A 27098-nucleotide genomic window follows, 5' to 3' on the forward strand; every position below is an offset into this window, starting at 1 on the left:
GTGCTGGGTGGGAAAACCCGTCTGCTCACCAGCTCACCTGGCAAATAAAGGTGGGTCTGTCTCGGCCTGGCATTTTTCCTTGCTTCGCCCCAGCATGCGAGTGGAGAGACTGAGTGTGCCCTCTCATTGATGGGGAGAGAGAGAGAGCAAGAGAGCAAGAGAGAGAGCAAGAGGGAGAGAGAAAGAGAGCAAGAGAGTGAGAAAAAGAGAGAGAGCAAGAGAGAGGGCAAGAGAGAGGGGGAGAGATAAAGAGAGAGAGAGTGAGAAAGAGAGAGAGTGAAAAAGAGAGAGAGAAAGAGAGAGTGAGAAAGAGAGAGAGGGGAGAGAGAGAAAGAGAGAGAGAAAGCAAGCAAGAGAGAGAGAGAGAAAGTGACAGAGAGAGCAAGAGAGAGAGAGAGAAAGAGGGAGAGGGAGAAAGGGGGAGAAAAAGAGAGAGTGAGAGAGAAAGAAAGCAAGCAAGAGAGAGAGCAAGTGACAGAGAGAGAGAACAAGTGACACACAGAGAGAGTAAGAGACAGAGAGCGAGACAGAGCAAGAGAGAGAGGGAGAGAGAAAGAGAGTGAGAAAGAGAGAGAGAGAGCAAGAGAGAGAGAGAAAGAAGAGAGAGGGAGAGAGGGAGAGAAAGAAAGAGAGAGAGAGAATTTTTTTTTTTAATTATAAAATCTGTTGTTGTGAGTTGAAGATAGCTGGAACTATTTTTTTCTGAAGAAAAAAACCCAGCCTCTGTTGAAGTGCTTTTATTGATTTTCCATCCAGCTAAAATCTCACTTTCCTCCAGGGAGTTGAAGGTGTAAGTCAACTTGTGGCTGAAAAATAAATTGAATGATGTTTTCAGAGAAGTTTGGTTTCTTTCCCCTATTGTAAGGCATCCATAGAAAGCAATTTCAACGGAGGAATTTCTTTGTGCAGCTTTTTCTTTCCTGCAGAATAATAGATCCTAGATTCCTTTATTCTTCCCATTAAGCCATTAACTAATTGACTTACGGGAAAAACAGCTCCACCAATAGTAAGGCTGCTTTGAGTTCCTTACAAATATAAAGGGTGCCACTAACACCTTACTAACACCAATACAACAATCATATGGCCTCTGTAGTTTACATTAGTAGAAAGTCTAGCCATAGCGTTTTGCAGAAGCTGAAACATCTGAAGAATTTTCAAGGGGCAACCACACATAAAGTTCACTGAAATGGGCCAGACGTTTTGTAACCAAGTCTTGGATAACTGCTACAGAATCTGACCGGCTCAGGAATGATTGCAGTTTGCACACTAGCTCAGGGGTCTCCAACCTTGGCAACTTCAAGACTTGTGGACTTCAACTTCCAGAGTTCCTCATCCAGGAAAGCTCACAAGTCTTGAAGCTGGTAAGGTTGGAGACATCTGCTCTAGCTGGAATTGCATGGATAAGTTCTTCTCACACTCCTTACCATCAACCAATCCACTGACAGGTGAGGTTCAAGTAGCATTCCCAAACTATGAACCTGCTGTTTCCCAAACAGACTTTATCTAACACTCAAGTCAGGAATATTCTTTACCAACAACATCTCCAACATATCTGGACTTAGTTTAAGATTGTTCTGTCTCATCCAATCTATTATTGAAATAGTACAGAATTCTCAGATACCAATTGCTTCCTTGAAATTAGATGGGGGGAGCAGTATAGCTGGCTGCTATCAATATACTAATGATATTTCTCTCTAAATCACTGGATGATTGTGATGTATCACAATGTTTTTTGCCTTTGTGGAGTTGGTGTGGGCATGGCCTGTGTGTGACGCATTTGGCCCACAGGCCATCAGTTTGACAGGCCTGATCTAGATAAATGAGAGCCATGGTGGCGCAGTGGTTAGAATGCAATACTGGAGGCTTGCGGATGCCGCAAAGTCCCTGTGGGGAACAGGGTCTTCAGAGGGACTTAAGGCAACCCAGACGCGTGGGGTCACTCACAAATTCGAATCCTAGAAAGAAAACTTGGACACATTTCTCTCTGGGTGAAATGACACAGTTGTAAGCCGTGCACTTCATTTTATTGGGGGGAATATGCAAATTGGGTAAGGTTATACATATATGTCAAGTGGTATACAAACATCCAATAACATAACTCTAAGATATGACACAACTTCCAAGTCCTTCCTATCTACATATGGCATGTAACTAGCTTCTACTGAACAAATGTCTCTTATGGCCAATTTCCTGGGCCCCTTTGTTGTGAATATGGTTATCTCCTGTTTACCACAAAGCAAGGTCTTTTATTGCTGCTTTCGTCCTGTTTACCCCAGGAAATGTAAATATGCATCCTTTATCACACAGTTCTCATCCTGCTGACACATTCTTGTTATTCGAGGAGAGCTGCCTTGAGCTGCTTTATGGCCAGTCACTTCCAAGCAGATTTCACCAGAAATGCAGATTCACTTTGTGACCTACGTGCAGTCCTGTTCCTGGCTAATGGAATAAAAGTGTATAAGACATTTATGTTAGGAGTCCAGATATTAAATCCTATCCTAACATGATATGGCAGCCACAGAGGCTACGTCTGCTGTCTGCTATCTGCCTGCACTTCGGCAGTTCAAATCTCAATAGGCTCAAGGTTAATTCAGCCCCCCATCCTTCCAAGGTCTGTAAATCGAGGACTCAGATTGTTGGGGGCAATAGGCTGATCTGTAAACTGCTTAGAGAGGGCTGTGAAGCATATTTGAATGCCAATTTCATTCTTTTCTGGAAAATAACTTCTGTACAAATAGTGAGCTGTCCCATGTCATAATTTCCAAAATAAGCAATGATCCTTTCCTGCTGATATATGAGAGAATAGGTTATGCCGTGAAGAACAGCTACAATCACATCAACAAAGACTTTGAAAATCTCGCAGGGAAGACAATAGGGTTTATTTCTCCTTCCATCCAATGATAGAAATTCAGAAATGGAACTCAGTAATAGTAATTCTAGTGATCAATTATCATTATGCAAATGGAATTGAATGGTGGGATTCCTAGGACCATGGCCTGAATTGTGAAGATGGCAGAGAGCTGATGGATTGCTGATACAATGCGTACCACAAAAGCAAGGCAAGGTTGAATGGGAGATCATTCAAGTGAAATTTGGTGTGGGATTGGAAACAAAACCCAGAAGGAATCAGATAAAGTCTCCTGCATTATGGAAAGTGTTAGTGTTGTTTAACACTCACAATATGGAAAATAAATAGAATGAGCTTGAAGGGAAAACATTATCATATGTATAGCATTTGCATATGTACTGTAGGTGCATGTATGGGTATGGGTACACTGTATATACAGTAGTACCTCTAGATACGAGCTGCTCCACATGCAAGTATTCCAAGTTACGAGCTGAGACACGAGCAAAATTTCTGTTCGACACCCGAGCTCAAATTTGGGATATGAGCCGAGCGTCCACTAGGTGGCACAATAATTCCATTTTTTCCAGTTATCTGTGTATGAAAAGCCAAATCTAAATGCATTCGTTCGAGATACGAATTGATCGACATATGAGCTCAGCTCTGGCATGAATTAAACTCATATGTCGAGGTACCACTGTACAGTATATATTTTTCTTTTTAAGGCAGGCATCAGAATTTCATTTTTTAATGTGTTCACAGAAAAAAGTGTCAGTAAAGATTACCTTATCTTCCTCTCTGATCCAGATCTAGATCACCTTATAGATAAGAAGGGCAGCATAAAAATTTAATGAATAAAATAAATAAAAATATTTATTTTTTTCAACCTGGTCTGATGACGTCTCTGGCTAGAATATAGCAACTGAAAGATTCAAACTTGTTCAAAACAAATGGAAGCAACAGAAGTTACACCGCATGTTAAAAAATGCTGTTGCAATATTGCAATCTCAGCTAAGCATATGATGTTAATAATGCCTTCTAAAACCATATTGTGAATCTGTCAAAGAGCCACGAAATTGCAAGAATGCAAATATGCAGTACCCTAAGATTTTGCCAAGCCTGGTCCTTCTAGCAAATTTCTGACTTGTCTTTCTGTTGCTGTTCTATTTTAGCTGGTTAAAGAAGGCGGTGAGATAGGTGGCACATAAAATTAAGAAATAATTTATTAACAGGGAGGATTTAATTGTCTAATAAAATGAAATTCATTGGTGAAAAAAGTAAGGTTCTATACTTAGGGAAGAAAAACCAAATGTACATGTATAGTATAGGTGGTAACTCACTCAATAGTAACTGTGAAAGGGATCCTGGAGTCCTAGTGGACAATCACTTAAATATGAGACAGCTGTGTGCTGCAGCTGCCAAAAAGGCTAACAGAGTTCTAGGCTTCATAAGCAGAGGGATAGAATCAAGATCACATGAAGTCCTATGGGATTGGGCAGCTTATAAATCAAATAATAAACAAACAAACAAAAAACAAACAAAGTGTTAATACCACTTTATAATGTCTTGGTAAAGTCACACTTGGAATATTGTATCCAGTTTTGGTTGTCACGATATAAAAAAAGATGTTAAGACTCTAGAAAGAGTGCAGAAAAGAGCAACAAAGGTGATTAGGGGACTGCAGGTTAAAATATAAAGAGTGTTTGCTGGAATTGGGTATGTCTTGTTTAATGAAAAGGACAGGGGTAGCAGGATAGCAATGTTCCAGTATCTAAGTGGGTGCCACAAAGAAGAGGGAATCAAGCTATTCTCCAAAGCACCGGAAAGCAGGACAAGAAGCAATAAGATGGAAACTAATCAAGGAGAGAAGCCATCTAGAACTAAGGAGAAATTTCCTGACATTTAGAACAATTAACCAATGGAACAATTTGCCTTCAGAAGTTGTGAATGCTTCAACTCTGGAAATTTTAAAGGAGAGATTAGACAACCATTTGTCTGAAATAGTATAGGGTTTCTTGCCTGAATAGGGGGTTAGACTAGAAGACCTCCAAGATCCTTCTCTTCTCTTCTCTTCTCTTCTCTTCCCTTCCCTTCCCTTTTCCCTTCCCTTCTCTTCATTGAGGAAACAGAAACGGCAGTAAAGTGATGAAGTGGCTGCACACTGCTAGTCTTGATTTCAAGGGAAACTAAAACTGAGTATAATCATACACAGACCTTGGACTTCAAAAGTAGATGTCATAAATTCAGAAAGTAAGAATGTGATAGGAAAAGCTAATGGAAAAAAGTGCTCAAGGATGTAAAAATATCCCTAAGGAAGGTAAAAGTAAAATTGCAAACAAGGAGCCTACATGACAATCCGAAAAGCATCATGAAAATCTGAAAACAACAACAAAAGATACCCGTACATAAAGAAGGAATCTGAAAGAGGGCAGCCCACAAAGGAGGAGTGCAATCAGGTAACCCAGCATTACAGAATTGAAGTCAGGAAAGCAAAACTGCAGAATCAGGGTTTTTCCTTTTGATGATGCCTAAAGAAACCATTTTTGTTATTCTTAGCATCTTTCAAAGGAAAAAAAATATCAGAATATCAACTGCTCAATAAAGAGGGCAAAACATTAACAGGTAACAAGAAAAGGCAGAGGGTAATTATGTTCTGTCGGGCTCTCTGGTAGAATCCTCCCAAAAATTCACAGATACAAATTTCAGACACACACACGTTTGAAAATTCAAAACAATGTTCTTTATAATGAAAATTCACTTAAACTAAGCACTCTTTTGGTATAGCAAAGAGCACTCATCTCCAAACAAACTGGTAATTTATACAAGTCCCTTATCAGTCCTGTGATACTTAGCTTGCAGCTGTGAGGCAATTCACAGTCCTTCTTCTTTCACAAAGTGAAACACACTTTGCTCTGGTTTAGTTTCAAAGCAGGGAAAAATCAGCACACAAAAAGTCAGTCAGTAACGCAGTCATGAAACACAACGATCAGATAATCCTCCACAATGGCCAAACCCACAGGCTGCTATTTATAGCAGCCTCACTAATTACCACAGCCCCACCCAACCACAGGTGGCCTCATTTTCGTTGATAATAATCTCTCAGTTGTTGTTGCCTATGCATCGCTCTCCACATGCGTGGCTGTATCATTAATTCTTGTTTTGAATCCAAGGAGGAGAGAGATAATTGATCTCCTTCTGAGCTGTCTGCCCCACTCTCCTCCTCCTTGTCACTCATGTCTTCTTGGTCAGAGGAGCCTTCATCAGCAGATTCCACCGGGGGCAAAACAGTCCTGCAGCATGTGGATGTCTCCCCCACATCCACAGTCCTTGGGGCAGGAGCTGGGCCAGAGCTAAACACAACAAATTATATGTGGGAATGACCTTGGGAGACTTGGGAAAGAAATGCTGCCTAAAGACCAATCAGACAAGAGGGGACAAAAGCCCACAGCTGCATAGTTGAGTCGAGAAAGAAACTGAGGAGGATCCCTCCCTAATCATTGGGGTGTAAAAGTGATGGTGGGAGAATTACACAGGTCTAAAAAAATATTTTTTATAATCATCGCAGTTGACCTTGTACTTTTCTGAATCATTTTTTTGTTCTGATTTCGAAAATGTATGTAGTTTTTCTGTAGCAGGTATAGTTTCCACAGAGCGGCATCATTATTATAAGGTATAGCAAATATACTGGGAACATTAAGACATTTCCACCTAGACTGAAAATGTAGAAATAACGTAATAACCAAAATGCTTCTATATCAGAAACTTTATGTGATAGAGCAAAACTAAGCATATTTTTGGAATCAGCACATCAAACTCCATGAAAGAGACATATTATCTTTGCTGATGACTTTTTTTTGTGTTGACCAGTATTTTAAGCCCTGCAAGACTTACCAGTTAGACCATACAGGAAACAAAACTAGATATGTCATTGCATTATAAAGTTACAATAAAGTGGAATGGCTTAATTTAGCTATCCATCCAATATTTATCTAATGCCACGTCCCAACGTATATTTAACAAATCTCTCTCCTTTTGTCTTCCCCCTAGCTCTCCTAGGATAGCAGCATAACCATAATTGTAAGATAACTGTCCATATGCTATAGAGTGAGCATATTAAGAAAGTCACTTTCTTCTCTACAAATGCAATTAATTACAATTGATTGATTTCCATATGGCTGTTTGCTTGAGTTTGTAAACTTGTTCCTTTAAACCAATTGTACCTTCTTGCTGTCTGCATGTCAAAGATTATTTAGTTTAGCTTCTAATGCAACTAGACAGTGCAGATGAGTTTCTTATAAACATATGGACATAGAACATATGGAGATAGTGTACTTGGGGCTCCTACTGCAATGATTAGTTTTAAATAAAATAATATACAGTACGCTACATTTTAACAGAATAGAATAACAGAATTGGAAGGGACCTTGGAAGTCTTCTGGTCCAATCTCTTCTCAAGCAGAAGACTCTATACTATTTCAGAAAAGTGGTTGTCCAATGTCTTCTTAAAATCGTCCAGTGATGGAGCACCTACAAGTTCTTGAGGCCAATCATTCCACTGATTAATTATTCTCACTGTCAGAATATTTTTCCTTAGTTCTAAGATGCTTCTTTCCTTGATTAGTTTCCACCCATTGCTTCTGCCTTCAGGTGTACTGGAAAATAGCTGGACCCCTTCTTCTCTGTGACACCCCCTCAATTATTGGAATACTTCTTTCATGTCACTCCTAGTCCTTCTATTCATGTACCGTGCAGTTGTTTATTTTTGTATCAGAATTCTTCCTTCTTGCAATCATTAATTAGATTAGTTTAATATTCAATAAAGGTCTAGAAATAATCTGATTTATTTTCAGATGGGGTCCACTATCCTTGCCCCACTCCTTCAAATAAGACCTCATCTATACATTGCAAGTCCCTGTAGACTGGTACCTCATCATCTAGTATCCACAATGTGTAACTACTGTGCAGTTTGGAAGATTGAGAATATATGCATCAGGGATGGGTTCTACCTACTTCCCTACTGGTTCGCATCATGTTAGGAGTGTGCAAGTCACATGCAAATAACCCTCTGCGCATGTGCAGAAGCCTCTGCACATCCACAGAGGGTTCTTTGCCTGCCGCTTTCATGGAACGGTGACTGGAGAACTGATTTGGGGGCATGGCCAACTGGCCATCACTGCTGGTTTGGCGAGCAGGGACAAATTTCCACCACCAGGACAAGCAAATGTCAAGGGTTAGTTCAATTCTAGGTGATATTCCATTATGTTACCATATTAGGTAAAAGAAGCATGTTAAACAGTAACGAACTGCAACCTGATTGGGCTAGAGCAGGGCCACCATCAGGAATTTTGGGGCCCCATACAGCCTAAGTGTCTGGGCCTCCCCCCGCCATTTTAAAACTATTTTAAGTTGCCAAGCCAATCCATCCCCCGGGGATCATTTCCCGCTTCACGCCAAGCGAGGCAGTCCCATAGGCCAGTGTTTCCCAACCTTGGCAACTTGAAGATATCTGGACTTTAACTCCCAGAATTCCCCAGCCAGCGAATGCATTCGCTGGCTGAGGAATTCTGGGAGTTAAAGTCCAGATATCTTCAAGTTGCCAAGGTTGGGAAGCACTGCCATAGGCTATTTCAGGAACTGGGTTAAGCCGATTGTGTGGACTCGTCCAGGAGAAAGAAAGAAGCGGGAGTGACAAGGGAAAGAAAGATCCTGGCATCGGTCAGGCGGAGCGAGGCTTATTTACGGCTTCTTGGCACTTCTCCCTTCTTGTTGACAAAACCATGTGCTTTCTAGCAAGGGGAGAGGGGAGGGGGATCCCACACCCGGCAGCCACCGGCGAGGAGCTGGAAAGGACGAGGGGAGAGAAAAAGAAGGGTACCAGCAGTCAGGCGGGTGTCTTGAGGGGGCACTCCCATCTGGAAGGAAGGGAAGAAAGGCGAGGGCGAGCTATGAAGGAAGGAAGGAAGGAAGGAAGGAAGGAATGGTAAAAGGGGCGATCAAGAGAGGAATGGGTGAATGAATAGACGGAGGGTGGGAAGGAAGGAAAGAGGGAAGGGACAGGAACAGAGGAAGGGTGCAAAGGAAGCAAGGAGAGGTGTGAAAGGGGAGAGTAAGAGAGGAAGGAGTGAAAGAAGGGAGTGAGGGAGGAAAGAAGGGAGGAAGGAGAAGGAAATCAAGAAATGGAGGGAGGGAAGGAAAGAAAGAAAGAAAGAAAGAAAGAAAGGGGGAAGGGACAGGAACAGAGGAAGGAAGGAAGGAAACTTATGAAAGGAGAGAGTTAGAGAGGAAGGACTGAAGGAAGGGAGGGAGGGAAGAAGGTAGGAAGGAGAAAGAAAAGAAGAAATAGAGGAATGGAAGGTAAAAGAGAGAAAGAAAAAGAGAAAGAAAGAGAAAGAAAGAAAGAGAATGAAAGAGAAATAAAAAGAGAGAGGGGGATTGAAAGAAATGGAAGGAGGGAAGGAAGGAGAGAAAGAAAGAGGAAGAAAGAAAGCAAGAGAAAGAAAAAAGAATGAAAGAGCAAGAGAGAAAGAGAGAAAGAAAGAAAAAGAAACGAAATAAAGAAAGAAAGAGGAAAGAAAGAGAATGAAAGAGAAATAAAAAGAGAGGGGGAATGAAAGAAATGGAAAGAGAGAAGGAAGGAGAGAAAGCAAGAGAAAGAAAGAAAGCAAGATAAAGAAAAAAGAATGAAAGAGCAAGAGAGAAATAGAGAAATAAAGAAAAAGAAATGAAATAAAGAAAGAAAGAGAAAAGAAAGAGAATGAAAGAGAAATAAAAAGAGAGGGGGAATGAAAGAAATGGAAAGAGAGAAGGAAGGAGAGAAAGCAAGATAAAGAAAGAAAGCAAGATAAAGAAAAAAGAATGAAAGAGCAAGAGAGAAATAGAGAAAGAAAGAAAAAGAAACGAAAGAAATCATGATTTTGACTATGCCGGCTCCTTCCCTCCCCCCGCTCAGCAAGAGAGAAGCGCCTGAGGCGCTGGGTTCTTCCCTTTCTCCCTCGCCCGCATCCTTGCCGCGGTGACTAACCAGAAGAAGGCTGGAGACCCACGCGGCTCCTCGGGGGGCCTTGCGGAAGGCGGCGGCGGAAGCCCCCATGGCCGGTGCTGGGTGCGAGGAAGGATGCTTTCTGCGCAGGCGGAGGCCGAGAGCTGAGAAGGGCGCGCCTTGCCCACCCTCGCCGGAAGAGCTGCCCATCTAGCAGTCCCGCTGCCCCATTTCCCGGCAGGGGATGATGGGCAAGGGACGCCTCGGGGAAGGAGGGCAGGGCGGGAAGGGAAGGAGGGGGTTGGTGGGGGTTTAGGAAAGGGGAGCCCGCCGGGCACGAGGGAACGCTGGCCGCGCGGGGCTCCGAAGCCAGCCTTGCAGCTCCTCGGCGGGAGGAGCCGAAAGCCACCGGGAGAGGACTGGGCTCAGCAGGAGAAGCGCCGCCCCCCCCATTATTCAATTGCCCCAGGCCCGTGACGCCATTCCCACTAGTACCGGTCTATCGGCGGCCCTGGGCTAGAGGATTATAAAATGCAAAGCAACTTTACAATGGTTGTTAGCTCTTAGCTGTTCGCTGTTGGCTGTTTCTGTTGGTAATATTGTTAGTTGACTGGCTGAAGCAGTTTTGAGTGTGAGTTAATTATTGAGTTTTATTTATTATTTTATTGATTGATTGATTTTGTCCAATACACAATGAGGGTTTTAGTGGGTATACACATATTAAAATACATGATGAAGGTTATAGAGGATATACTCATAGTAAAATATATCTAAGAAAGAATAGAAAAGAAGATATAGTAATAGAACATATCAATGAAAGAATAGAAGAAGAGATATAGGAATAGAAGAAAGGTATAGGAGATATAGGAGAGCAATAGGACAGGGGAAGGAAGGCACTCTAGTGCACTTATACTCGCCCCTTACTGACCTCTTAGGAATCTGGATAGGTCAACCGTGGATAATCCAAGGGTAAAGTGTTGGGGGTTTGGGGATGACACTATGGAGTCTGGTAATGAGTTCCATGCTTCAACAACTCGGTTACTGAAGTCATATATTTTATACTCAGGTTTGGAGCGGTTAATATTAAGTTTAAATCTGTTGTGTGCTCTTGTGTTGTTGTGGTTGAAGCTGAAGTAGTCATCAACAGGCAGGACGTTGCAGCATATGATCCTGTGATCTTGTTTAAGATCCTTAGATCTTGTTTAAGGCATCTTAGTTCTAAGCTTTCTAGGCCCAGGATTGAAAGTCTAGTCTCGTAGGGTATTCTGTTTTGAGTGGAGGTTTGAAGGGCTCTTCTGGTGAAGTATCTTTGGACATTTTCAAGGGTGATAATGTCTGAGATGCAACATGGGTTCCAAACAGATGAGCTGTATTCAAGGATGGGTCTGGCAAAAGTTTTGTAAGCTCTGGTAAGTAGTGTGAGTTTGCCAGAGCAGAAGCAGAGCAGAGCAGAGAGTAGAGCTGTAGTGTTAATATGGCGAAACCTGGATTGGTTTAGTATCTACATGTAAATAAGCTTTATTATTTTATTTATTTATTATTTAGATTTGTATGCCGCCCCTCTCCGCGGACTCGGGGCGGCTCACAACAAGGCATAAAGAAATCGTAACAAATCCAAATAATTTAAATATTTAAAAAAAGTTTAAAAGAGAACCCCAATATACTAACAAACACACACATAAGCATACCATACATAAATTATACATGCCCGGGGGAGATGTTTCAGTGCCCCCATGCCTGACGGTAAAGGTGGGTTTTAAGAACTTTACAGAAGGCAGGGAAAGTAGGGGCAGTTCTAATCTCCGGGGGGAGTTGGTTCCAGAGGGTCGGGGCCGCCACAGAGAAGGCTCTTCCCCTGGGGCCCGCAAACCGACATTGTTTAGTTGACGGGACCCGGAGAAGGCCCACTCTGTGGGACCTAATCGGTCGCTGGGATTCGTGCGGCAGGAGGCAGTCTCGGAGGTATTCTGGTCCAATGCCATGAAGGGCTTTAAAGGTCATAACCAACACTTTGAATTGTGACCGGAAATTGATCGGCAACCAATGCAGACTGCAGAGTGATGGCAAAACATGGGCATACCTAGGTAAGCCCATGACTGCTCTCGCAGCTGCATTCTGCACGATCTGAAGTTTCCGAACACTTTTCAAAGGTAGCCCCATGTAGAGAGCGTTACAGTAGTCGAACCTCGAGGTGATGAGGGCATGAGTGACTGTGAGCAATGAGTCCCGGTCCAGATAGGGCCGCAACTGGTGCACCAGGCGAACCTGGGCAAACGCCCCCTCGCCACAGCTGAAAGATGGTTCTCTAATGTGAGCTGTGGATCGAGGAGGACGCCCAAGTTGCGGACCCTCTCCGAGGGGGTCAATAATTCCCCCCCCAGGGTAATGGACGGACAGATGGAATTGTCCTTGGGAGGCAGGACCCACAGCCACTCCGTCTTATCCGGGTTGAGTTTGAGTCTGTTGACACCCATCCAGGCCCCAACAGCCTCCAGACACCGGCACATCACTTCCACTGCTTCGTTGACTGGACATGGGGTGGAGATGTAAAGCTGGGTATCATCAGCGTACTGATGATACCTCACCCCATGCCCTCAGATGATCTCACCCAGCGGTTTCATGTAGATATTAAATAGCAGGGGGGAGAGGACCGACCCCTGAGGCACCCCACAAGGGAGAGACCTCGGAATCGACCTCTGACCCCCCACTAACACCGACTGCGACCGGCCGGAGAGGTAGGAGGAGAACCACTGAAGAACAGTGCCCGCCACTCCCAACCCCTCCAGCCATTCCTGTAAACAGAAGACTAAGACAGATAGTTTGTTCCTGTAAACAGAAGACTAAGACAGAAAGATATTTTGAATGCAGTGAAGAGTAGAAACTGTTTACTACTGTTTTCTACAAACGGATCTTCGTTATTTTTCTGCACTGGTTCCTAAATTGCCACACTATAAATTCTGATACCTTGTCAAGTCCTACTGCGTAGCTCTGTATATCCGGACATCAAATTGGTCCAAAGCGGCAGCAACCTATACGCATCTACCAGCAGGGATTTAGAAATCTCTTTTAGAGTTGAGATTGGTTAACATAGGTTCATCGTTCACCAGTGATTATGCAGCAAGAAATAAGATTATGCATGAATGAGATGTCATAAATCTTTTGCCACAGGCAGAACATTCATAGCATTTCACATTTACACTTTCAAGCTGTCAACTGCAACCTCATGAGATATATGTATTTCTGTAAACATTTACCAATCAGGATTATGAGGAAAATGTACTTGGTTTAAACGCCATCACTCTACTAAACAAATAATTCCCTCAACACTGTCAGACTTTCTACTAAATCTGCACTTCTATTCTACTAGTTTTTCTCATCATTCCTTTCACCCATTTCCTCCCATGTTGACTGTATGACTGTAACTTGTTGCTTATATCCTAATATTTTTATTAATATTGCTTCTTCATTGCTTATTTGACCCCTATGACAATCATTAAGTATTGTACCACATGATTCTTGACAAATGTATATTTTATTTTATGTACGCTGAGAGCATATGTATGCACCAAGACAAATTCCTCGTGTGTCCAATCACACTTGGCCAATAAAATTCTATTCTATTCTATTCTATTCTATTCTATTCCTTTCTATTCTATGGTGCATTATAATTAAAGATACTTCATTTTGACATAGCTATTGTTATGTGCCTTGCAATCTCTGGCTCTCTTATTTTATATTGTCTTTGGAGTGTCTTGACCACCTATTTACTCTTCTCTCAGCTCTATGGCCAATATACGGAACAGCTTCCCAGTCTTCCCCAGAAGGAAGCGGCTGAACTTCTGAATAAGAAGTCTCAAGATACCTTGGGACAGAAAAGTCAAGCTGAATTCAAAGAGGAGAGCTACTCTAAGTATCATGGTAAGCGTCAGTGAAAATGGTGCTTCCAAGAAGCTCACAGTATCTTGGGGGTTAACTCACAACATTTAAAAGTTTATTGCATATGGTGAGAGGGAAGAATGGAAAGGAAGAACACAGAGTGGACATTTTTGATGCTTTAATGCTGTAGTTCTCATTTTTAAAATTTCACATGTTTTCCATCTGTTCCAACATTTAAAAAGGCTCCATGATTTTGGCTTTGAGTGCATTTGGGGTAAAATACACATTTCATGCATTGATAATCTTAAGGCCTGTTCGTGAATGAAAACTATTTGGACTGGGAGACTTTGGGGTTGAGAAAGGGATATAAGTATTTACTTTAAAATCTCTTCTCCCCAGAGGTTTTCTCAACGAGAACCTCAGTAACATTAGACACACTTCTTTTAAAGATTGTTACACACAAATAAGATAAAACATTTCCTGACATATCTAACAACAGGGCAATATTAAGTTTGCTTTTGGATGATAAACATACTTCATATAGAACACTGCCTCTCAAAACTTAGCAACTTTAAGACCTCTGGACTTCAAGTCCCAGAATTCCTCAGCCAGTTATAGGAATTCTGGGAATTGAACTCCAGATATCTTAAAGTTGTTAAGGAAGAGAAACACTGATGTAGAGCAATAGTGAAGCTCCTTCTTGATTTACAAATTCACTAGCATTCTCAAGCAATTCTGTGAAAATACATTTTGAATTTTGAAAATAAAGCATATCTGCTTTATTCTGGCCAGTCCACTTTCCCCCATCCTTGACCAGATTCTCCGGGTATTGTGATCAGTGCTCAAATAGAAGCAAAGAAGGTGTTTTGCAATGAGAAATTGGCACAGGACCCTGATTAGAATTGAAACAAATGAAGAAACAACACAGTTGCTTTTTCTTAAAATAAAAATGACTGCTTAAGTGTGTTTTAAAAGAAAGTTGAAAGATGCTATGTTTTGGCTGTTTAGCTCAGAATCTGAGTCTAAAGCCTGTAGAATGCTTGATTAAAAAAAAAATATTAAGAAAATTAGGCAATATATGATAACTACTTCTGCATCTGTAAAGGTTAAATAATGAGATAATTCAGAAATTCAAACATATTCACATAGGGCCTCGTATTAGCAATGCTGAAGAGTAGGTGTGAATGGCCTGTTAAAAAAATAATGTCATATGCCAGGGATGGCGAACCTATGGCAAGGGTGCCACAGGTGGCACGTGGAGCCATATCTGCTGGCACATGGGCTGTTGACCTAGCTCACCTCCAACGTGCATTTGCATGCCGGCCAGCTGATTTTTGGCTCACACAGAAGCTCTGGAGGGCATTTTTGGCTTCCAGAGAGCCTCCAGGGGGATGGGAAATGGCGTTTTTACTCTACCCCAATTCCAAGGAAGTCTTTGGAGCCTGGGGAGGGCGAAACATGAGCCTACTGGGCCCACCAGAAGTTGGGAAACAGGCCGTTTCCATCCTCCAGGGGGCTTCTAGGGGGTGGGGGAAGCTGTTTTCGCCCTCCCCCAGCATTGAATTATGGGTGTGGACACTCGGGCATGCGCAATAGTGCATGTCCACGCTCTTTTGGCACCCGAGGAAAAAAAGGTTCGCCATCATTGCCATATCTATTTACTGTATTTCACTTGCATTCTCAGAGCACTGTGGGCTAAGTAACTTTTTCTAATTCATATGGGACATCGATGTAAGATTTTTTTTCCCCCAGTTAAGTGAAATGGAGAATGTTTATTTTTCTTTTGTTGTTCTAAGTCTACTGTTTGCTATTTTCAATGAGTTGAATAACACATGCCTGATAAAATATGGATCAGGGCACTTTATACCTGGTGAATTTACTGATGCTTAGGTTCTTCAAGATCTCTGAATTAAGGAGAGTTTCTGCAAGCTTTACATGTATCTCCATCTGTTTGGAAGGAAATGACACAATCTGGCATAATTTAAGTCCTCTCCTCCTGTTGATTTCAGTGGAAGAAATTTGACACAGAGAAATAAATTTGACAAATTTATTACAGTGTCATACAGTTCCTAGTGTGATAGAACTATAAAATAGTAAAAGCGGTGGAAAGTTTACCACTATTTAAAAGATCTTCCTTTTCTGCAGCCTGTACTAAAAGTATCAAGAATTATATTACAAAGAAGTTGGGAGAAGACTGGATATTCTTGATTCTTCTGGGTCTGGTCATGGCACTGGTCAGCTGGGGGGTGGATTATGCCAGTTCCAAAAGTTTAGAAGGTAGGTTGGTTCACACTCTAAATAAATGCTGCAATTTAAAAACACATCTACTCTGTCTTATTAATGCGGTATCATTCACAACTGAAACCAATTAAAAACTTAATAAACGTAGACATGATGATGTTTGTTCATTGTGTTTGAGGAGGACCTTGACATCTAACGGGTTGTGGGCTGTACACGATGTGTCCACAGGTGGCTGGTAAGGCCTATACGGGCACCAAATGTTCTGCCACTTGTTGGGCACCATTGTCGCAGCATTTGCTGGCTTTGTGGAGTGCTGGCTTCTCTTCTGGTATGATTGTTCTTCTGGCGTCAGATGTCTGGCAGCCCTGGTGGATCAGCGTGCGCCATGTTGGTCAATCTTGTGGCAGGGTTTCCCAGGAGGTGGTGTCGATATCCAGGGACTTGAAGGAGGATTTCAACATGTATTTATTTATTTATTTGTTTGTTTGTTTGTTTGTTTGTTTGTTTGTTTGTTTTGTCCAATACACAATAATACACAATGAAGGTTATAGAGGATATAGTAGAGAAGAAATATGAGATATAGGAGAGACTATAGGACAGGGGAAGGAAGGCACTCTAGTGCGCTTATGTACGCCCCTTATTGACCTCTTAGGAATCTGGAGAGGTCAACCGTGGATAGTCTAAGGGTAAAATGTTGGGGGCTAGGGGATGATACTATAGAGTCCAGTAAGAAGTTCCACGCTTCGACAACCCGATTACTAAAGTCATATTTTTTACAGTCAACTTTGGAGCGGTTAATATTAAGCTTGAATCTCTTGTGTGCTCTTGTGTTGTTGTGGTTGTAGCTGAAGTAGCCTTTGACAGGCAGGACATTGCAGCATATGATCTTGTGGGCAATACTTAGATCATGTTTAAGGCATCGTAGTTCTAAGCTTTCAAGACCCAGGATTATAAGTCCTGGGTTCTTTGTCCCCCATGCAATCACTTTCCTTTAGACAGCTCACCATGGAGGACCAGTTTAGGGATGCGATGGTCTTGTATCCTAGCAACACGGCCTGCCCAGCATGTCTGCACTTTCATCAGCAGGGTGGGAACTGATGGCAGGCCTGCTCTGGAGAGGACCTCAGTGTCAGGCACCTTATCCTGCCATTGGATCATCAGAATTCTACAGAGGCCGGTCCTGTGGAAGTGGTTCAGTTACCTAGCATGTCTCCTGTATTCAGTCCAAGTCTCACTTGCATATAGCAGGGTAGTTAGCACTATTGCTCGGTAGAATTTGAGCTTTGTAGCAAGGCTTATTCTACGTTGGTCGTTAGTCTGCCAAATGCAGAGCTTGCCTTGGCGATTCTGCAGTTGACCTCAATGTCAATTGTCACTGCACGGGAGAGGGTGCTGAAACATAGACATAAAAACATAGACGTACCGCCCCCTCCCTCCTGGTCTTTCGTAAAGCTTTAAAAACCTACCTTTGCCGGCGGGCATGGGGGCCGTGAGTGATGTGACTGTCTCCGGCCGATATATGATTGGATTGGGTGAATGTGTGTGAGTGTACATGGGGTCTTTTAAAATCTTTTAGTAAATTTTCATATTTTATAGTTATTATTATTATTATTATTATTATTATTATTATTATTATTATTATTAATTACATTTGTATACCGCCCCTCTCCATAGACTCGGGGCGGCTCACAACAGTGATAAAAACAATACATGGTAACAAATCTAATAATTCAAATCTAAAATAACAGTTTTACATTACAAAGTCTAAAAAGAAAAAAAAAACACCCAGTAGATAGAATACATACACACAGTCATATCATGCACAAAATTTCATAGGCAAGGGGGAGATTAGATTTCTTATATATTGTTATATTTAATGTTGTACACCACCCTGAGTCACCTCGAGAAGGCCAACATAGAAATCTAATAAATAAATAAATAAATAATAAATAAAGGATCAAACAAGACAGAGTAGAGAGATGAATAAATTTCTTGAAAGCACAGATGACTGAAAGAGGAGGTCAAAGGTACCAGTTCGCCTTTCGTAAGCTCTTTAAAACTCACCTCTGTCGTCAGGCATGGGGAAATTGAGATATTCATTTCCCCCTAGGCCTATACAATTTATGCATGGTATATTTGTGTGTATGTTTGATTTTTAATAAGGTTTTTTAAAAATTATTTTAAATATTAGATTTGTCATATGCTGTTTTATTATTGTTGTTAGCCGTCCCGAGTCTACGGAGAGGGGCGGCATACAAATCAAATCAAATCAAATCAAATCAAATCAAATCGAATCGAATCGAATCGAATGAATGAATGAATGAATGAATGAATAAATAAGTAAGTAAATAGGGTCATGGAAGGTGTGCTTGTTTGTTTTCTTTCCTACTGTTTGCTCTTTCCAAAAGCAAACATTCCCCTCTTAATATCTGGGTCTTCCACCAGGCAGGTAGATAGCTTTCATCCCAAGTGAACATCTGTTATCCAAATGAGGAAGGGAATGGCCTTGGAAAAGCGCTTCGTTTGTTCATTGGGCTGGATGTTGGGTTGCTGCTGATCGTAGAAACTGAACAGTGTCTGTCCTGGTTGCCTCCAGATTGGCCAATCGGTGATCCTGCCCTCTTTGAACCCTGCAGCAGATCCCGGCAAAATGCCCTTCCACAAAAAGGAAAGGGAACGCTTGTTACTGATTCCTTCTATTCCACCCCGTTTACCCCTGCACTTGACACAAGCCGTTTGAGAATGTAGAGGAGGGGTCCCCAAACTTTTTACACAGGAGGCCAGTTCACTGTCCCTCAAACTGTTGGAGGGCCGGACTATTAAAAAAACCCGTATGAACAAATCCCTATGCACACTGCACATACATTATTTAAAATAAAAAACAAAATGGGAACAAATACAATATTTAATATTTATTCTCCCTCTTTCTCTCTCTCTCTCTCTCTGTTCTTCTCTCTTTCTCTTTCTCTCTTGCTTTCTTTCTCTCTCTTCTCTCTTTCTCTCACTCACTCTCTTTGTATCTCTCCCTCTTTATCTCTCCCTCTCTCTGTCTCTCCCTTTCTTTCTCTCTCCCTTTCTATCTCTTCTCTTCCTTTCTCTCTCCCTCTCTATCTCTCCCTTTCTCTCCCTCTCCCCCCAACAGTTTCTCTCCCTAAAGGCGGCAAAGGAAGGGGCCAATTGCAGGCCCACTTTCCTCCCCGCCCCCTTGCCTCTCCACCTTCTCCTCGCTCAGCAACCGACCGCGGTGAGTGGACAGGAGATTCGGGAGCTTACTATATTGATCAGTACAATCTCATGAGCTGCTGCGGGCCGGTTAAAAGACCTCATCGGGCCGTAGTTTGGGGACCGCTGATGTAGAGGGAAGTAGGAAAGACTGCAGAGTAAGATTGGGAAATGTCCGTGCCTTGTTTAGTTAGGCTCTGCTTGCCATCATTCTGGGGCGTGCATAAGGGGTGTGCATAAGTGCACCAGTGGGCCTCCCGTCCCCTGTCCAATTGTCTCTCCTTATCTCATTTATCTTTTCTTCCTTTCAAATATGTTCACCTACACTTTTATATCTTTTCTTCTATTCTTTTCTTTATTTATATTATTACATATCTATTCTCTTCAATATGTATTATGTATGGGACAAAATAAATAAATAAAATAAAATTCTGTAGTGGGCTGAGTGCAGCCAATGAAAACTCCCTGCATGAGTTGAATTTGTGTTTTGGGGTGCTCCAATTACTCATATCTATTGTCATTTCTCCCCTTACAGCTTACAAGTGGATATACAAAGAGATGCAACCCAGCATCCCAATGCAGTACCTGGCCTGGGTCACCTACCCTTTGATCCTTATCCTCTTTGCTGCCCTCTTCTGCCAACTTGTCTCACCACAGGCTGTGGGTGAGGAATCCAGGGATTGCGGGAATATATGTCTGTTCATCTCAGGCCTCAAACTGCACAACTATGCAACTTATTTGCCAATTCCAGTCATAGATGAAGTCCCCTGTCTGCCTTTTGGCCTGCTGATTCACACACACACACCCCATGTCCATTCTTAGGGCAAAAGTGATATACAATCAATGAGCGCTGATTCTATTATGCTCATGTAACTTGTTCTGTTTTAATCAGTGCCAGGGGTGGCTTCAAAGTTTTTAGCAAGGGGTTCATTGCCTGGCTGCTGGGTGGGCGTGGTCATTGTGGGCGTAGCCGAGTCAACCGTGTTAGATTTGCGAAACTGCCGCTCATGGTTTGGCCAATTAGCAAGCGGCATGCAAATTTAGCCTGCATACTCCCGTACACAACAAACCTCCTACACCATGGCGGAGGGTGGGAGCGTTTTTGCCCTCCCTAGGCTCCAGCGTCTTTCCTTGAGCCTCTGGGAGGTGGAAAACAATCTCCCCAGGCTCTGGAGGTCATCTGATGGCTGGAAATGTGCCCATTTCCATGCTTCCCAAACTTCCAGTAGGCCCGTTTTTTGCCCTCCCCGAGCCTCCATCACGCCCTGCATTTACCTGCATCCAAAACAGGGTGTGTGGGGACCCTGGGAGGGGCGAGGCAGGTAGGGCTACCAGCAATGGGATTTGGGGGTTCTCCAAACTGCACAGAATCTTAGCTAGAGGTTCCTCTGAACCCCTGTGAACCCCCAGCAGCCCATCCCATGAGATTTTACACTGGGAAGAAGGACAAGGAGAGATTTGCTGCGGGCAGACAGGACACTTTAATATCTCCTGCTACTGACTGTGTCCCACCTTTGTTAGTTTTACAAATAATTCGAAGTGGTGAACATAACCAACACAACTTTCTCCTGCTATTTTCCCCATAATAATAAACCTGTGAGTTATGCCTCTTATCTGATTGAGATCAACCTTGGTGTCACCTAAGAGGTGCGGCGCTATGTGACAGGTGTCCCTTGTGCTGTGGTCTCTCAATGTGTTTTGGATTATGTTCTCTCTGAATAGCATTTTTCTTGATTCCTTTCTGTTTTGTTCAGGCTCTGGGATTCCAGAATTGAAAACCATTATGCGAGGAGTAGTCCTCAAGGAGTACCTCACACCTAAAGCATTTGTGGCCAAAGTTGTGAGCTTGACAGCTGGCCTGGGAAGTGGGATTCCTGTTGGAAAAGAGGTGGGTGCAACGGGGAGCGGAGGTAAGGGAGAAAAGTGGTATCAGCTTGAGGACAAAGGCTGCAAAGAACCGAAGGATTCTAGGGTTAAACTCAGAATAGATCAAATGGAAGGGGGGAGAAACAGATGCACCTTGAACCACATTTACAAAGCATTTAAAAGATACCATAAAAAAAAAAGCCAAGAAGGAAACAAACAACTTCCTCTCCAGCTGCTGACACCCAGATAAACAGAGATTAACACCAGACAAATAATCAAGCAAGCAGAAAACAATACATCAACCAAGGAGAAAACCACACCCTTAGCAAACTGGCTATTGCACATATAAAGGCCATAAAACCCACCCTCACTTGTACTGGTTGTGTAATGAAACATCTGTAAACAAACAATCAAGGTCAAAAAGCATGAAAGACTCCACAGTTCAGCTCTGAGCTGCACATATTCTTTTCTGTTGGTATCATTGAAATAAATGGGTCGGAATGTTTCTGAACTAAGCTATTTTCCCCACTGGAGTCATAAACTAGCCGGTTCTTTCTTGCTGCCTGTAAGACAATATCTTTAATTAGTCTGACACTGTCGGGAGCTAGCACTTCTTTCGATCATTCCCTTCTGTTTAATTAACCGAGAAAGGCACAAGCTCTTCCTTACATCGACAGCAGAAGCACATGGATGATGATCATTGCAATTCTTGCTTTTGGCAGTTCCATTAAACCCACGCACCCCCCAAATACCGGTACTTTTTAGACATAAAGTGCCTTCCGTCCCCTGTCCTATTGCTCTCCTATATCTCCTATACCTTTCTTCTATTCCTATATCTCTTCTTCTATTCTTTCATTGATATGTTCTATTACTATATTTTCTTTTCTATTCTTTCTTAGATATATTTTACTATGAGTATCTCCTCTATAACCTTCATCATGTATTTTACTATGTGTGTATAGATATATACCCACTAAAACTCTTATTGTGTATTGGACAAAATAAATAAATAAACAAATAAAGAAAGAAAGAAAGAAAGAAAAAAGCACAAGAACAAGTGAAGATACCAGCATCTCAAGATTTGGATGATGGTATAAATTGGATAACGGTACTTGGGTTGCAGTTCTAATTTTGCATTGCAGCAAAACAAGCAGAGGAGTACAAATAACTGGTTTATCCTGAGCCAGAAATAGACTCAGCTAGGAGAACAAGGGGAAGGGGGGAATTGCAGCTACATGGATATACTGCTTCCTGGCTTGATAAAGGAGCAGTTTGGGAAGCAGTCAAGAGAGAACCATCAAAAAAGAATGGAAACACGCACAGGCCTAGCCTAGAGCTGAATGCAACCAGAAGCTGCAGAAACGAGCTTACTTATTAGAAGCAACTAAGCCACTCCTGTTGCACCTGATCACCAAGGACAGAAATTGGACCTCTGGATTTGATAGCACAAAAGAATTAGCAAAGACCAGGGGCAGGTTCCTAAATTTTTTACTACCACTCTGTGGGCATGGCTTATTTTGTGTGTGTGGCTATCTCTGTTTGCTCCTGCCACGCGTTCGGCTCCACATCAGGATCCTGAGATGATGCCTGGAATCAATGCTGCACATTCGGAGCTTCTTGGGGAATAGAAAAAGCTGGAGATGCCTAGAAGAACCGCCAATGTGGTCTTGCCTGGGGTGGGCTACTGCCCGGACTGAGTGGAACGCAGTGGGATAGCAAAAATGGAGTTCCGCCCCAGAGCACCCTATTCATTCATTCATTCATTCGTTCATTCATTGATTGATTGATTGATTGATTGATTGGATTTGTATGCCGCCCCTCTCCGGAGACTCGCAATTTGCACTGAAAGATGTTGAAAGGAAATGCATAAGCCGAGCCCACAGTGTGGTAGTAAAAATTTTGGTAGCCATTCACTGGGTCTTGCTGCTCCAGCTGCGGGGGACTATGTTGGTGGGTGGGTCATGTTCCCCCACTTCTCCGGCCGCTCCTGAGCTCCCCTCTTCGCTGCCAGCCTCGACCACCGCCATCCGGCTCCTTCGACCCCTTCCCCGCCTTTAATGAGCCTGAGGTGAGAGAAGACTTTGTTGTGAGCCGCCCCGAGTCTGCGGAGAGGGGCGGCATACAAATCTAAATAAACAAACAAACATAAGACCCTGGGCTCACTCGCGATAGGCTCCAGGCCTGCACCTGTGGAGATGTCATGCTGCTCCGGCTTCTCCCACCCCTTCACTGCCTTTAATGGGACAACCCGCATCCGGGAGGAGGCACCTGAGAGGCATAGAGGGAAAGAGAGAGAGAGAGTGCTGTTCTCCATCTTCGCCTCTCAGTCGGGAAGGGAGAGAATCGGTGGACCTGAACTGTCTGAGGGAATGGGAACAATGAGAGAGCCGCACTATGGCAAGGGCTCAAGTCAGTTCCTGAGGTGGGGTGTGTGATGGTGACGTCTTCGTGACGTCATCAACGGGCCGCCACCACCAGTATATGTGCACCGGACTGCACCGGGAGGAACCTACCTCTGGCAAAGGTGCTGAAATAGTTTCAGTTCAATGTAGGCAGGGAGAGAATGATCAGAAGCTGGGTGGATGCACATCCTTTGTTGTTGGCCTGTACTGTAATGTTATTCAGCCTAGTTCTTTCCAGTTATTTGTTTACACAATTTCTCTCTCTCTCTCTCACTCTCTGACAGGGCCCTTTTGTGCACATTGCTAGCATCTGTGCTGCTGTCCTCAGCAAGTTCCTGTCTATCTTTTGTGGGGTTTATGAGGTAAGTGTTCTGCATGCTCCATCTAGTTTGCGAGTGGGATAGTTACGGGACAGAACATTATGGACTACTGATGATGAAAACAGAACAGAGGACATTAAAATGAAACAGTCAGTTCAAACCCCTGCACGACACAGGAAATGACAGTGAGAGGAATATTGGGTATCTTGACTGTAATTATGTCTAGTGAAACACGGGAGAATTGCTCAGGAATAATATAGTGCAATTGTACTGAAAAGAAAATAAACCAGGGGCAATGTTTGGCTTTTCCAAAATATCAATTTTGTTTATTTACACAATTCTGTGCAAATAAAAGTTTGGAATTAGTTATAAGGGAACAATTTGAACAGATAATCTGACAGTAGGGATGGGGCTTTTAATATCCTGCAGTTTCCAATCCTCACTTTAAGACTGACCTTGACTTATCCTGTGGAATGTCAAATCATTCTGATTTGTGCTTTTTCTCCTGATAAAACATAATTCCAAACTTTTGCAAACACAAATTTGCAGAAGAGCCAAAGATAAACGAGATTGGTCATATCTTTGTCATATGCTGGTTGTAAAAATTCCAGCATAACTTTTAGATTCAGAATCTTTACTTCAGTTTGTTACCCTTATGGACAGAAGTGATTAAATAGATGTAAATAAGGATGATTCCCCCCACCCGCATTCTTCTATTTAAGAGCAGATTCACTAAGAACAATTAACATGCAAACTGTGCTTATAGCTATGGCTGTTGTAAGCAGCTAGGTTTGAGGCTGGCTGTGACTCTAGAAGCTTGTTGCTTCTAACCCTAGCTGCAGAAATAAAATAAAACAACAGCTCTATGACTCGGCCATGCTGTATTCTTCCCACTGGCTGATAACAAATGCTTAGATCAGTGGTTCTCACCCTTTCTAATGCCGTGACCCTTTAATAGAGTTCCTCATGTTGTGGTGACCTCCAGCCATAGGTTTAGTGCCATTTCTCCCAATAGAGCTTTAAGCTGATTGGCAGGAAGGTCAGAAGGACACCCCCACAGTAAACGCCTGATTGGTTGGATTGTAAAAATACGTTCCAAGACTCCAGAACAGAAGCTTTAGTTCCTAACACCATGGGGACGTTGTCTTTTCACATGGTCTTAGGTGACCCCCAGGTTGAGAACCACTGGCTTAGATGATTTGTTTTTAGAAGTCATCTAATCCAGTGTTTCCCAACCAGTGTGCCGTGGCACACTAGTGTGCCGCGAGACATGGTCAGATGTGCCGCGAAGAAGGAAGCTCAGCTTCTGGTCTCGCAACTTTTTGCTGAGTGCGAAGAGCAAAAAGTTGTGAGACCGGAAGCTGAGCTTCCTTCTTTGCGCCTTCCAAGTTTTCCAGCAGCTGCAGCGCCCTGCCCGGCTGGAGCTTCCCTGGCGGCGGCAGAGCTTTGAGGAAGCAGAGCTTTGGGGCCTGGTGGGAGGGCGGCGGCAGCGGGAGGGCGGTAGCAGCAGCGGCACCATGCAGTAGCCGCTGGGTGGCAGCAGGGTGGTCGGCTGTGAGCCAGAACTCCAGGACAGAGGCACCGACAGTGGCGGCTGGACATGTTGCTGTACGCCATACATGCTGGCATTGCGTGGCTGGCACTTGCCTGCTGGCTGGGCCGGGATGGAGGCTCCAGCCCCATGTCCATGCCCAGTGCAATGCCAGCATCTACGGCATCTAGCAACATGTCCAGCCGCTGCCGTCGGTGCCTCTGTTCCGGAGCTCCGCCTCACATCTGACCACCCTGCCGCCACCCCACGACTACTGCCCAATGCCGCTGCTGCGGCGTGGTGTACGAGAAAGAGAAAGATAGAAAGAGAGAGAAAGAGATAGCAAGAGAGGGAGTGAGAGAAAGAGAGAGGGAGAAGGGGGAGAGAGAAAGAGAGAGAAAGCAAAAAAGACAGAGAGAGAAAGAGAGAGATAGCAAGAGAGAGAGAGAGAGAAAGAGAGAGGGGGGAGAGAGAAAGAGAGAAAGACAGCAAGAGAGAGAGAGAGAAAGAAAGAGAAAGCAAGAAAGAGAGAGAAAGAAGGGGAAGGGGGGGAGGGAAAGAGAGCAAAAAGAGAGGAAGGAAGGGAGAAACAAAGAGGGATGGAGAGAGAGAGGGAAAGAAAGAGGAAGGAAGGAAGAGAGAGGAAGAGGAAGAGAGAGAGAAATAGAGCGAAAGGGAGGAAGAGATAGATTTTTTTTGTCCAAACTTTTTTTACACACACACACCCGCTCAATGTTCCTCAGGATTTTGTAAATGTGAATATTGTGCCGCAGCTCAAAAAAGGTTGGGAAACACTGATCTAATCAACCTGAACATTAAATAAATAAAATGAATGCAAGGCAATGGGACCAAGGTAGAAAAAGACTGAGTTCTGGTAGATCCTGGCTGCTCTTGCTACTAAAGCCAACTCACAAGGCTCTAAAAAGAAGGCTGGCTTTGCTGCTGGCAAACGCTTAGCATTTGAGCAGCAGAACAAGAAAGGACTAACTCTTGCCTGTGCTCACTCTAACCCTGGCATGCCTCTCTCTGGCTGGGCTCTTTGTTCCAGAACATGCATAGGCAACTGGACCTCCTGGTGGCCGCTTGCGCAGTTGGTGTTGGATGTTGCTTCGGGGCACCCCTTGGAGGCAAGTGCAATCTTGTGTTTATACAACATGCTGATGCTCCAGTCCAGGCTGAGGACATTTCTGGAAAGAAAGATGTGTTTTCTTTGTAACAGATACAAGAACTCTTCAGGCACCACGGTGCAGCTATTTTATCTCATGCAGGGAAATGGGAGGGGGAGGGAAAAGCTGAATGAGTGTCCTGTGAAAATCCACAGGAAGTAGTAGTGATGCAAGAATATGACATGAGATGGAGAACCAAGGAATTACTCCCAGGGCAATGAAATACCAAATACTTCTGTTTACCAGGTCACGTTCTTCTAAGTTTTAGGCTGTGCTCAGGGAAAATGACTGACCCCATTATCTTCCCCATTTTTTTTTCTTAAGGAAAATAGGGACTTTAATTAAAGTGCGTTACAATGTAGGTATATATACTGTAGGCCAATGTTTCCCAACCTTGGCAACTTGAAGATATTTGGACTTCAACTCCCAGAATTCCCCAGCCAGCAAATGCTGGCTGGGGGATTCTGGGAGTTGAAGTCCAGATATCTTCAAGTTGCCAAGGTTGGGAAACACCGCTGTAGGCTTTTTTTCTTTTCACCATTACCTTAAAACTGCCAAGTCAGGTGCTGAAAATACTTTGTTTTTACAGCTAGTCTATAAATAACAAGTATAGTCATAACAATGGTAAAATAATACTTTGGGTTAAAGAT

At 43.2% G+C, this 27098-nt stretch overlaps 1 protein-coding gene across 1 annotated transcript in view; it reads left to right on the forward strand.

Moving 5' to 3' along the window:
- The window catches only part of CLCN1 (chloride voltage-gated channel 1), a 91762-nt gene that overhangs the window by 24468 nt on the left and 40196 nt on the right, over nt 1–27098 (forward strand). The window contains 6 exon segments of the mRNA XM_070736821.1: nt 13604–13742; nt 15846–15977; nt 19699–19827; nt 20918–21051; nt 23716–23793; nt 26331–26409. Of these exon segments, the coding sequence (XP_070592922.1) occupies nt 13604–13742; nt 15846–15977; nt 19699–19827; nt 20918–21051; nt 23716–23793; nt 26331–26409 (691 nt within the window).

Source organism: Erythrolamprus reginae, chromosome 2 (genome assembly GCF_031021105.1).
Source record: "Erythrolamprus reginae isolate rEryReg1 chromosome 2, rEryReg1.hap1, whole genome shotgun sequence".
Taxonomy (NCBI): Eukaryota; Metazoa; Chordata; class Lepidosauria; order Squamata; family Dipsadidae; genus Erythrolamprus; species Erythrolamprus reginae.